At 34.1% G+C, this 14,789-nt stretch overlaps 1 protein-coding gene across 1 annotated transcript in view; it reads right to left on the bottom strand.

Annotated features, from left to right (window-relative positions):
• The window catches only part of ROBO3 (roundabout guidance receptor 3), a 255,098-nt gene that overhangs the window by 57,274 nt on the left and 183,035 nt on the right, over nt 1-14,789 (bottom strand). Inside the window, exon 9 of the mRNA XM_053690485.1 lies at nt 10,751-10,956. Coding sequence (XP_053546460.1) covers nt 10,751-10,956 — 206 coding nt within the window. The remainder of the gene's footprint in view (nt 1-10,750; nt 10,957-14,789) is intronic.

Genomic DNA, 14,789 nt, shown 5'->3' with positions numbered 1-14,789 from the left:
ATAAATCCTAATATAGCTACAATATAAATTATAATTATATTATAGCTATTTTAGGATTAATATTTATTTTACAGGTAACTTTGTATTTATTTTAACCAGGTACAATAGCTATTAAATAGTTAAGAACTATTTAATAGCTAAAATAGTTAAAATAATTATAAATTTACCTGTAAAAGAAATCCTAACCTAAGTTACAATTAAACCTAACACTATGCTATCAATAAATTAATTAAATAAACTACCTACAATTACCTACAATTAACCTAACACTACACTATCAATAAATTAATTAAATACAATTCCTACAAATAAATACAATTAAATAAACTTGCTAAAGTACAAAAAATAAAAAAGAACTAAGTTACAAAAAATAAAAAAATATTTACAAACATAAGAAAAATATTACAACAATTTTAAACTAATTACACCTACTCTAAGCCCCCTAATAAAATAACAAAGCCCCCCAAAATAAAAAAATGCCCTACCCTATTCTAAATAACTAAAGGTCAAAGCTCTTTTACCTTACCAGCCCTGAACAGGGCCCTTTGCGGGGCATGCCCCAAGAAGTTCAGCTCTTTTGCCTGTAAAAGAAAAAATACAATACCCAAGCCCCCCAACATTACAACCCACCACCCACATACCCCTAATCTAACCCAAACCCCCCTTAAATAAACCTAACACTAAGCCCCTGAAGATCTTCCTACCTTATCTTCACCTCACCGGGTTCAACGATCTGTCCAGAAGAGCTCCTCCGATGTCCTGATCCAAGCCCAAGCGGGTGGCTGAAGAGGTCCATGATCCGGATGAAGTCTTCATCCAAGCGGGAGCTGAAGAGGTCCATGATCCGGATGAAGTCTTCTATCAACGGCATCTTCAATCTTCTTTCTTCCGGATCCATCTTGCAGACCTCCGACGCGGAACATCCTGCTGGCCCGACAGACTAATGACGAATGACGGTTCCTTTAAGGGACGTCATCCAAGATGGCGTCCCTCGAATTCCGATTGGCTGATAGGATTCTATCAGCCAATCGGAATTAAGGTAGGAATATTCTGATTGGCTGATGGGATCAGCCAATCAGATTCAAGTTCAATCCGATTGGCTGATTCAATCAGCCAATCAGATTGAGCTCGCAATCTATTGGCTGTTCCGATCAGCCAATAGAATGCAAGCTCAATCTGATTGGCTGATTGGATCAGCCAATCGGATTGAACTTGATTCTGATTGGCTGATTCCATCAGCCAATCAGAATATTCCTACCTTAATTCCGATTGGCTGATAGAATCCTATCAGCCAATCGGAATTCGAGGGACGCCATCTTGGATGACGTCCCTTAAAGGAACCGTCATTCATCGTTAGTCCGTCGGGCCAGCAGGATGTTCCGCATCGGAGGTCTGCAAGATGGATCCGGAAGAAAGAAGATTGAAGATGCCGTTGATAGAAGACTTCATCCGGATCATGGACCTCTTCAGCTCCCGCTTGGATGAAGACTTCATCCGGATCATGGACCTCTTCAGCCCCCCGCTTGGGCTTGGATCAGGACATCGGAGGAGCTCTTCTGGACAGATCGTTGAACCCGGTGAGGTGAAGATAAGGTAGGAAGATCTTCAGGGGCTTAGTGTTAGGTTTATTTAAGGGGGGTTTGGGTTAGATTAGGGGTATGTGGGTGGTGGGTTGTAATGTTGGGGGGCTTGGGTATTGTATTTTTTCTTTTACAGGCAAAAGAGCTGAACTTCTTGGGGCATGCCCCGCAAAGGGCCCTGTTCAGGGCTGGTAAGGTAAAAGAGCTTTGACCTTTAGTTATTTAGAATAGGGTAGGGCATTTTTTTATTTTGGGGGGCTTTGTTATTTTATTAGGGGGCTTAGAGTAGGTGTAATTAGTTTAAAATTGTTGTAATATTTTTCTTATGTTTGTAAATATTTTTTTATTTTTTGTAACTTAGTTCTTTTTTATTTTTTGTACTTTAGCAAGTTTATTTAATTGTATTTATTTGTAGGAATTGTATTTAATTAATTTATTGATAGTGTAGTGTTAGGTTAATTGTAGGTAATTGTAGGTAGTTTATTTAATTAATTTATTGATAGTATAGTGTTAGGTTTAATTGTAACTTAGGTTAGGATTTCTTTTACAGGTAAATTTGTAATTATTTTAACTATTTTAGCTATTAAATAGTTCTTAACTATTTAATAGCTATTGTACCTGGTTAAAATAAATACAAAGTTACCTGTAAAATAAATATTAATCCTAAAATAGCTATAATATAATTATAATTTATATTGTAGCTATATTAGGATTTATTTTACAGGTAAATATTTAGCTTTAAATAGGAATAATTTATTTAATAAGAGATAATTAATTTCGTTAGATTTAAATTATATTTAACTTAGGGGGGTGTTAGTGTTAGGGTTAGACTTAGCTTTAGGGGTTAATACATTTATTAGAATAGCGGTGAGCTCCAGTCAGCAGATTAGGGGTTAATAATTGAAGTTAGGTGTCGGCGATGTTAGGGAGGGCAGATTAGGGGTTAATACTATTTATTATAGGGTTAGTGAGGCGGATTAGGGGTTAATAACTTTATTATAGTAGCGCTCAGGTCCGCTCGGCAGATTAGGCGTTAATAAGTGTAGGCAGGTGGAGGCGACGTTGAGGGGGGCAGATTAGGGGTTAATAAATATAATACAGGGGTCGGCGGTGTTATGGGCAGCAGATTAGGGGTACATAAGGATAACGTAGGTTGCGGCGCTTTGCGGTCGGCAGATTAGGGGTTAATAAGTGTAGGTAGGTGGAGGCGACGTTGAGGGGGGCAGATTAGGGGTTAATAAATATAATACAGGGGTCGGCGGTGTTAGGGGCAGCAGATTAGGGGTACATAAGGATAACGTAGGTGGCGGTCGGCAGATTAGGGGTTAAAAAAAATTATTCGAGTGTCGGCGATGTGGGGGGGTCTCGGTTTAGGGGTACATAGGTAGTTTATGGGTGTTAGTGTACTTTAGAGTACAGTAGTTAAGAGCTTTATAAACCGGCGTTAGCCCAGAAAGCTCTTAACTACTGACTTTTTTCCTGCGGCTGGAGTTTTGTCGTTAGATGTCTAATGCTCACTTCAGAAACGACTCTAAATACCGGAGTTAGAAAGATCCCATTGAAAAGATAGGATACGCAATATACGTAAGGGGATCTGCGGTATGGAAAAGTCGCGGCTGAAAAGTGAGCGTTAGACCCTATTTTGAGTGACTCCAAATACCGGCGGTAGCCTAAAACCAGCGTTAGGAGCCTCTAACGCTGGTTTTCACGGCTAACGCCAAACTCCAAATCTAGGTCTTAATGTCCTCAAAAATGTCTGGATGTGTACATATAGGAAATGAGTTCTGGATTTAAGCGTATTTAGGGAAACAAAACGCTATGGACTTGATGATCTAAAGCGCTCCGCTCAGGCAAGATTATCTAATAAGTCTTGTCAGTACTACAAAGTCCCTCAAATAATTTTAGAAACCAAAAGGTTAGCATCACTGCTGTCTATATCACTATGTAGGGTTCTGGGTGTGAATGAGAGACAATTATATTGCAATATAGGATTAATGGTGAAGTTTGGATTGTCCATGTTGTAAATGGGTAGCTGCATGGTAAAAGAGCTAGTCTATGTGTTAAGTGGGGTTTGGACATATGAGTAAATTATGGGTGATACTGGGCAGTGTAAGTGGTATCCAATTTCCTTTATAGAAACCAGGGTCTAAACATTTTGAGAAAAAGGTTAGAAGGGACAACAGGAATGAGTTTTTAACCCAATCACACAAAATACAAGCTGATTGGGAGCTCTGAAATTCTAAAATGGTGGATTAACTACATAGGGATAAAAGGGAAGTATAACATTTCTTAAAGCGACACTAAACCCCCCCAAAAATACAATTTTAAACAACATTCCAATTTAATTCTATTATTTAATTTGCTTCATTCTTTAGATATCCGTTGTTGAAGAAATAGAAATGCACAAAGGTGAGCCAATCACACGAGGCATCTATGTGAAGCCACCAATCAGCAGCTACTGAGCCTATCTATATATGCTTTTCAGCAAAGGATATCAAGAGACTGAAGCAATTTAGACAACAGAAGTAAATTAGAAAGTTGTTTAAAATTGCATGATTTTTCTTAATCATGAAAGAAAACATTTGGGTTTCATGTCCCTTCAAGTTCTTATTGAATCTAGGCCAGCGAATCAATCTTTCCATTTATTTACTTATTTGTGTATATAAAGATGTAGAATAAATACATATTCTTTTTCAATGCAATTATGCTTACCCGTTTCTACAAAAAGCTTAACTCAATATTAAATTAATATGAGATTGGCCATTATTTTCATTACAGTTAATCAAATATTCATGATGAATGATCATCTGGCTAAGATTATTGAATGATGTAACTTGATGGAAGATTTCTTTTAATGCATTTTAGTAAAATAATAAGATCAAACATTTTAAAATGGACATTGTGTAAACTTTATATATATATATATATATATATATATATATATATATATATATATAATTTTATGCTAGTATTTTTTTTCTAATATTAGATTGTGTTGAAGAAAGTGCTGCATCTATACACAAACAATTCACACAAGTTTTGGGGACACAAATATTACTATAATATTGCTAAAGCAGTGTTAAGGTAACGGGACATACCATGAAAGATTATTACTTTATCAGCTGATTAATAACTTACTTTAAGCCTATTGAAATCTTCATTACAACATGGTGGTACATTACAGAGACTAAAAAAGTAGCATTATTTCTTCAGTATTTACTAAACATAAGCATATTATTCTTAAGGGTATAGCTGCTTTGAATACATCATTATATACAGCATTTATTTAGTGTTTAAAACATACAGTAATACAGTACAAATTGTTTTCCCATTTATTGTTTTGGTTTATATGACACTATCATTTCTTACGCAAACACATCTTGGGGAAACCATTTCATGAATTAAGTATTACAAAGTATTAAAGTTTTTGAGCGGTTTTGCAACTTCCTACTGGAAAACTCACCGTACAAAAGAGATGTACAGTGAGGCTGTCTCCTATGGCGCCATTTTATATGTTCCACCTATACCCATGAATCATAGCAACTTGATGAGGCATCTTTCCTTTGGGACCATTAACTCATAGTAGGCCTCGAATCCACATGACAGCTCTAATTTTTTCTGGGCAAAAAGCCACGGCTGCTATAAAATGATGCTATTAGCTGTACAGGGACACGGGAGTTGCATTAACCTTGTGACTTGAACACAATGAAGGAACAAAAATAACGTGAAGTATTTCACTCCCCACTGACTCTCTGCATCAATTTTTAAGCAAATATTTAGCGTGAGTGCCATGTTTTATAAGTAATTTATGAGTAACCTCCACTTTACCCTACAGTAAGGCAGGGTACAGATGCAATCCGTCACAGCTTTAAAGAAAAAGGAAATGCTCTCACAACTGTTAATTAAAAGACACGTTTATGAAATTCCAATGCATATACATTTGTAAATCTTGCCATAAATGTACAAATAATTGGTTATAATGGGTGGAGGCAGACAAAAAAATAAAAATAAATATGTATATATATATATATATATATATATATATATATATATATATATATATATATATATATATACACACACACACACATTATCATCATCATCTTTCTCAGATACCATAAACTATGTGGCTTCATAAGTAGTCTAGAATTGAAGTAGCCATTTTCTATTTCAAAGATATTTACAGTGAATATACATAAACCTAAGTATATTTGTGGTGACAACAATACTAATAAGAGCGTCTATTAAAGAACACTTTTATTCCCCCCTCCTTTAGAGAACAAACAAGCATTACTCTGACGCTATCATTCCAGCAGATATCCCTAGAGCATCTTTGACATGATTTAACAGTTGTCTGTGGCTTGAACCATTATAAAGTAGAGGTCAGGGCAGCTCTCTCCTCACTGTCAGAGGTGTAGAGATATAAATATAAAATACACCTATCATCGTGTACCGCATTTTATTGTGATACATCACATCAGAATTGAAGATAAGCTCCCAGGGCAGGATCTCAATTGGACTTACTATATTTTTTATCTGCCCATATTTCACCATTTGCAGCTTATACTAAACTTCGTTATATTGGTGCTGTGCAATTGATTGGTGCTGTGCAATTGAAGCGTTCTGCATGGTATTTATTTTACCTTTTTCTAACTAAGCTAATACCCTAATAAAAATATTGAGAGTCATTCCATCCACTTTCTCAATACTTTCATTCCTATACACATATAATCACACAGTTAATATCTATCTATCTATCTATCTATCTATCTATCAATCTATCTATTTATCACAGCCTAATGAATAAATGCATTCTTTCTACTGTTCAGAAAGACTGTGGTGCATTGCACTCTTATCATATGAGTAATGGGGCAGACATATCTGTACCTGTCTGGGAATATGTCTATTGTTGTTTCAGGTATTTTAAGTTGTCATTGGAGCAACTTAAAAAAAAACCTTTGAGGATTTTGTTTGAACACAAAACCACAAAGTTTTTTTGGGGGATGAGTCACACATTAAACAAGTTTTTCAAACATGACAGCACTTTTGTAATACAAGGTCGATATGCCTGGTGAATGTTTGCACATCTTTTTTTGCAGTGCCAAACTCCCATGTGAGTAATATCAATTAAAAGTACCTTGTTTGATAAATGAATTTCACAAGTCATCCAGACAGCTAACATTTTGTAAGTATTAATACGGTCTATTAGATTTCTTTGCCAACATCTAACCTTGAACTCTATTCTGTTCCATTAAAAGAGCTGTGTAAAATACTTAAAGGGACATTATACACTCATTTTTTCTTTGCATAAATGTTTTGTAGATAATCTATTTATATAGCCCATAAAGTTTTTTTTTTAAATTAATGTATAGTTTTGCTTATTTTTAAATAACATTGCTCTGATTTTCAGACTCCTAACCAAGCCCCAAAGTTTTATGTGAATACGCTTGACTACCTACTCCAGCTTGCTCCTGTTTGTGTAAAGGGTCTTTTCATATGCAAAAGAAGGGGGAGGGGGGGGGGGGAGTGTTTTATTTGCCACTTGCAGTGGGCTTTCCAGCTACCTTTTCAACAGAGCCAAACTGACAGCTTCTAAGTAAGTTTTTAAACAGTTTTATACTGGATTTTTATATCAGTATCTGTGCATCTTATTCTTTATAGTAGTGTCTATTACATGCAGTTATATGAAAATGAGTGTATACTGTCCCTTTAAAGGGATATTCTGTGTAAAGTACTTAAAGGGATATTAAAGGGACAGTCAAGTAAAAAAAAAAAACTTTCATGTTTTAAATAAGGCATGCAATTTTAAACAACTTCCCAATTTACTTTTATCACCAATTTTGCTTTGTTCTCTTGGTATTCTTAGTTGAAAGCTAAAACTAGGAGGTTCATATGCTAATTTCTTAGACCTTGAAGACTGCCTCTAATCTGAATACATTTTGACCACTAGAGGGCATTAGTTCACATGTTTCATATAGATAACATTGAGCTCATGCACGTAAAGTGACCTAGGACTGAGCACTGATTGGCTAAACTGCATGTCTGTCAAAAGAACTGAAATAAGGGGGCAGTCAGCAGAAGCTTAGATACAAGATAATTACAGAGGTAAAATGTGTATTATTATAACTGTGTTGGTTATGCAAAACTGGGGAATGGGTAATAAAGGGATTATCTTTCTTTTTAAACAACAAAAATTCTGGTGTTGACTGTCCCTTTAAACATTATTTGATTTAACATTGTTTTTACTAAAGGAGCATACATAAAAAGAAACAGATTGAGTAAAGAAAAGACAAAAAAAACCAGCACAAATGTATGTAATTTCCTGCAAAATGAGCACTTATAAATTATCAGTGTAGTCACTGCCTGCAGCTAGATAAGGGACCAGACATGTTGGTAACTCAGGATGCACTGTTTTGAGCATGGACAAATCTGACACCCTTTGTATCTAGCTTTCACTTAATAGTAAACCAGCTCATATTACTCCAGAAGTTTAATGACATCAAGCTACAAATGCCTTCCTGAAGAGGTCCCAACCTCCTTGTAGGACTGTGACAGAAAGTAATGGACCCTGAACAAATTATGTTTAAAAAAGAAATAAAAGGTCAAATCAATTTAAAATGATGAATAATACATATTACAATAATTTATATTAAGTATAAGCCACTTATTAGTGCTTTTTTATTACAACAATGATACAGACTGTTTCATATCTCGTTAACACAGGTTTTGCAGGATTTTCAAATATAAAATGTCATAATAGTGCAAAAACTGCTCTAACGTGTTATTGCACTATTGCTTGCATATAACGATATGCTTAACTCCTGCTAAAGGGTTAAATACATAGTTATGGTCAGCTCCAAAGCAGCAATGCGCTACTGGAACCTAGATGAGCACATCTGGTGAGCCAACGACATGAGGCAGATCTTTGTATAAATCAATCAGCAGCTGGCTCCAGTGGTTAACAGCTACTCCTGAGCCTATCTAATTATTCCTTGTAAAAAGGATACAAAAAGAACTAAGTAAATTGGTAGCATTAAATTTAAAAAAGTTCAATTTTGAGTTTCAGGTTCCTTTAAGGCCATTGTAATTAAAAAAAATTATATTGTCTAGTTTTAAAAAGGCTTTGGACTGTTTGAACTCATTTCATAATTTGTATTGATAGAATTCAACAGCGGTATGTTAGGCTAAAATCCTGTGGATAGCCTGTTTCTTATATGGTCCAATCAAAGGCTCATGGGGAAGCAACTTCTTTCTCAAACAAACAAATATTTGCTCATAAATAATTAAAATATTTTACAGCACTTTAAAAATATAATGTGTCGCCCCTATGGTTAAGCCACATATGGTAAACTGTTTAGAGATCTCTCCTCATTACGGACCCAGTGATCAAATACTTTCCGGCATGGAGAGAAATCACACAAAATCTTTGGGATGTTTTTAGACCTTTTACTGTAATGAAAGAGTCCATCCTTCACCTATAGAATCCTGCATAGTGAGATAAACATCTATAAAGGTAAAATGTTATTTTCTAAAGACTTTTGAGGGACCTCACTTTACTAACAAGCCTTCTAAGATCATCTTGCCTGAGCGGAGAACTTTAGATCATTGGGCTCTAGGTCATTGGGCTCTGCGACAAACTGAAAACCCATTCATGTAACTCATCTATACATCTGAGAGCTGAAGTTATAGAATAACTTTTCTCTGCAGTTGTCTCATTTCTGTCATCGTATTGCTATATACAGTATTTCTTGATAAAGCATTGTTATTTCATGTTTGCCTATAAGAAATTATATAAGTATGCTTTTTTTTTTTTAAAAGGAGCTTCTAAAATTATTTCATATATGAGTAAAACAAAACATATCCCAAGTCTAAAAAGCTTTGACACCCCTAAAATTGAAATTGAAGCCAGTGGATTAGTAACTTTTTCCCCTATGGGCTAGTAGCTTTTAAGCCCTGACTAGTAAATCATAGTGATATGTTTCTATCCCTGTATATATAGATGATAGATAGATAGATAGATAGATAGATAGATACGATAGATATGATAAATAGAGAAGGCAGATAGATAAGTAAGATATATAGATAAAATAGATAACATAGATAGATAAGATAGATAGGTAGATAAATAGATAGATAGATAAATAAATAGATAATATTCATACACATACATACACACAAATGTTTCTACTGAACAACACTCCTGAATATATTGGTGTTTTGAAAAAAATGTATGATATAAACTGCATGCATTGTTCCATTTCCATTCTCTGTCTTAACTCCTGTCTCGACTTCCTTTAAAATATTAACACAGTTCTCATCAGATCAAGCACAGCTACACAAAATCATTTGCAAGCAGAGAATTAAAAATGCATGTGTGCCACTACGATATAAAAAGGAACAGACAGTGCACTTAAAGTTCATACTTCTACTGGCTAGGGACATAAGCAACAAACCATCAGTGTTAACCCCCTTGATTGCCAGATATAATACTGAAAATGTAATATAATTTTACCAAGTATTCTTTGCTGTTATTTAAACCCATTGGTCAGACATATGCAATAATATTAATATAAACATTTCTAATAAAGGTTCAGTATCAATACATGTTAAATTGAATTATTAAAGGGACACTGTAGTAAAATTTAAAAATATATATGAAAAAATATATAATAAACTTACACTCCCTTCCCCTTTGTCCCCACAGCTCTAACTGTACACCGCTACACTTTATAGAACGCATGCTGCCAAGATAGCACAAGGACTACATTGGTAGAAAGGCAATGTTTATTTTATTTTTAAACATATATCATAAAGGGATTTATCAACATAGAGCATTATATTATTTTTATTGCTATAGTATGCCATTTTTTTTCAGTCTGTAAATCTTTATGTATGTGCCCTTGGGGTTGCATGAGTAACAGTGATTGCATTATGTAAAAAAACAAAATGGCGGCTAAATAATAACTATTAATGTGAGGAAAACAAACCATATCGCTAAACTTATTTAAAATGTAAGTGGTTAAATATACTGCCAAATGCACAAGCATTCATTTAATATTATAATGCTGAAATAAATGAATATTATATTATTACACTAGAATGATAAAAAAAAAAAAATTGGAGTATTTTTATATGGCTTTAAAAACAAACAAACAAAAATAATAACCTACCTGTAAGTGGGTGATTTGAAGGGTTCCATTGTCTAGAACACCAACTCTGGGGTCACTTCCAATAATCCTTTGTCCATCTTTAAGCCAATGAATACTCGGCAATGGGTTCCCAGAAACATGGCAGTGCATATGCACCACAGAATCTACAGAGAGTGTTTGATTGACTGGACCTCGACGAATAATAGGAGGGACTCGATCTGAAGTTGCTGTATAGAGAAAAAAAATATAGTTTAAAAAAACAACTTTCAACACCTAGATATTTTTAATGGTAGGTGGATCTCACCTAAACTTCAAATTAAGCTTTTTTACATTATTTTGCAAATTTACTTAGCAATATAATTTTATTACAGTGCAATATAATATATTTGCTCCTATTTTTAGAGCCTGACACTAATTTTTCCTCCAACTTTTTGGCTAGAAAATGTCCACACACACACTGTAATGTTCAGCTCAAAATTTGTACCTTGCACTCAGGGAAAACATATTAAAGCAAAATGATAGAATTAGATAAACAAAATTCAGCAGCCATTTTACTTTTAACTGTTGCTTCATTGGATTACAGTTTAAACAAATCAGCAGAAAGCTCTAACGCTTATTAAAGCTATTAGCAGCTTGCTTTCAAAAACATTATTAGATATGCTATCATCTATTATTGTGTTTGTATAAGAAGAACATTACATTTGTAATGCATTTCAATGCAGGTTTAAATCATCTGTAATACACGTAAAATAGATCAAGTAAGTTATCAGTTCTTGTTCTAATACTTGAAATATTTCCCTTATTGAAATATGAATGCGCATGTAGTGGGATTAAAGGGACAGTCAACACCAAAATTGTTATTGTTTAAAAATATAGATAATGCCTTCCCCAGCTTTGCACAACCAACATTGTTATATTAATATACTTTATAACATTTAAACCTCTGAATTTCTGCCCGTTTCTAAGCCACTACAGACAGCCTCTTATCATATCACATGTTTTTTTACTAGCTATTCACAACAGGGGAGTGCTAGTTCATGTGAGCCATATAATAACATTGTGCTCACGCTAGTGGGTTGTGCACAACAGTACTAATTGGCTAAAATGCAAGTCAATAGATAATTTATTAAAAAAAAGTCATGTGATCAGGGGGCTGTCAGAAGAGCCTTAGATACAAGGTAATCACAGAGGTAAAAAGTGTATTAATGTAACAGTGTTGGCTGTGCAAAACTGAGGAATAGGTAATAAATGGATTATCTATATTTTTAAGCAATACAATTTTTAGAGTCGACTGTCCCTTTAACAAAAGAAACAAAACTAATTTCTATAGTCTACACTTTCTTCTTGGAGATATTAGTGAAAACAAGAGGTTATAGTTTTAATTCCCTAACAAGATTCTTTATTTTAAAACATGTTTTTAGAAAAAAATACAATGATTACTATTAAACAAATACATACACATCCAATAGTATCAGCAAGAATTTTTTTTCTTTAGGAACAAGAGGTTAGATTGCTTGCAATGCCCCTGGCAGATTTACTGTCTACATACCCAGAACTCTCAGCAAGCAGGTCTCCTTATGCATTATTGTATTGATCATGTTTTATGAAATCCTTGTTCTATTGATATTACATTTTTATATCTTGGTGCTTTTGGGAGCTGAAGATTGCTGCTGGCAACGCTGTTGATTGAGCAACTCTTGTACTACATGCGAAGTTAGTTCCAAGTAAATGGCACCAACATTAAAAGAGAACAATCATTTTCCAACACAAATGATCTTAAGTTATTCCATAAAATAGGCTTACATTGCCTCCTAACAGTACAGCTATATACTAATACAGTACATTAATTATGCTTGAAAAGTTGTATTTAGATTTTATGTCGCACTAAGTATTTGCTAATGTGTAGCCCATTTCTGTCTCTGCTTTTAAATTCTCAGACTCTTATAATATATTTGATTTTATACATACACACACATATATATATATATATATATATATATATATATATATATATATATATATATATATATACATACACACACACACATATATATATATGTTCAGGGCTCACCAATTCCTACTAGCCAATACACACTGCCAAATGGAAAGCAAATGTATATATTTTTAATAACTGCAATAATATGACAGTTTTTTATGTTTTAAAATAACACATATAAAAATTGATTAAACAATAAGGTGTTTCACAATGGATAAACATATGCAAAGAGGGGATGGGGTCATGGGTGTGGTGTGGGCAGGTGATAGGAGGGATCAGTGGTGAGTAACAGTTTGGACTGGCTAGTAGCTTAGGACTTGAAATTTTGAGCCCTATATATTTATATATATATATACACACATACATATATAAGTATATATATATATATATATATATATATATATATATATATATATATATACACATACACACACACATATATAAAGTCACTCAATAGTGCTGGGCACATTTTTAATGCTTACAAGTCTATTGTTCAAGCCATGGTGTTATTTTTTTTTAACAAATAAAAGATTGTTATATATTATGAAATGTTCTCTTTTAGACCAAGCAAATTAAAAACAACAGAGTGCAATGTTTCTTTAAGGAAAGCAATGTTATGATCAATGCTTTATCAACAATTTATGTAAGCAGTCAGTGTGCATTAAGTTCTGCTGACCTGGATTCCTGTAACTAATTGACAATCATGTTGTTTTAACAAACTGTCTATGGTCAAATCCCAAACTACAGCACATCCAACGATAATGAAAAACATATCAATCAACGCTTCGGCTACCTCCTAATTAAACAGTCTATAGAGAGCAATAACTAATTAAGTACTTTATGAAACGTGTCTGAAGACAACAAAATGACTGTTTCAGCCAAAATATTTTTTTTTTTTATAATTTCAAATGAAAACACGAGGAACTAGTAGATAATTAAGAATCAAATTCCTTGTACATAAACAGTGGCAAAAAAAGCCTAAGGGATAGAACTCAAAGCTGGTATTTTAAATGTAAATATTGGGGGGGAAAAGAATGTTTCATGGGAATATTCAAATTCACAGATTCTTAAATGGTTACTAAATTCATACTTCATATTGATTTTAAAATTATTTTTTGTATGTATCCTATGCCCCTTTTTTGGCCAGTGTTATTATATTCATATACTATGGGGGGAGGGGCACAATAAATTGTTTCTGTACAATTATTTTCCATTTAAAGGGACATTCCGGGCAAAACTAAAATGCAGATAGGTAAATTTGTTGGATAGAAACACTTTTATAATACACATATAATGCCAAAAATGCTTCTAGTAAAATGTATCACTGTTTTAGTCTTAGCATTTTTCTCTGCATGTAAAGCATAGCTAAAAATTCTCAGTGAACCTGCATTTTTACACCTTTTAACGCCATTATGCCGTTCTATTCCGTCATAATTACACTGGGCTTTAGAGCTGTTATGACGGAATAGAACGTCATAGCCATCGGCTGTCTGGAAGCCTACTGCGCTTCCTTGATTTGATCGTGGTCTGGAGGGATAGGGTTATAGGGACGCCCCCCAGACCTGATCCAATAATTGAAATCTCGCGATCATGCACAGTGTAGACACTTTAACCCCGGCAGGAAAGGGTTAAATACTGTGGCTGCTAACAGGAAATGCATGTTTGCTCACAACTGCTTTCGAAGGATTAATTGCGATCTAGCTGATAAAGACTCTCACAGCTTTATCAAAGGGACAGTCTAATCAAAATTAAACTCTCATGATCCAGATAGGCAATGCAATTTTAAACAACTTTCCAATTTACTTCTATCATCAAATTTGATATTTGATATTCCTTGTTGAAGTCTAAACCTAGGTAGACTCATATGCTAATGTCTAAGCCCTTGAAGGCTGCCTCTTATCTCAGTGCATTTTGACAGTTTTTCACAGTTAGACATTGCTAGTTCATGTGTGCTCACTCCCTATGAGTTATGCAGGAACCAGCACTAATTTGCTAAAATGCAAGTTTGTAAAAAGCATAGAGATAAGGGTGCTGACTGCAAAGGCTTAGCTACAAGGTAATCAC

Source organism: Bombina bombina, chromosome 8, assembly GCF_027579735.1.
Source record: "Bombina bombina isolate aBomBom1 chromosome 8, aBomBom1.pri, whole genome shotgun sequence".
NCBI classification, from domain to species: domain Eukaryota; kingdom Metazoa; phylum Chordata; class Amphibia; order Anura; family Bombinatoridae; genus Bombina; species Bombina bombina.
This window is presented reverse-complemented; position numbering and strand designations above follow the sequence as displayed.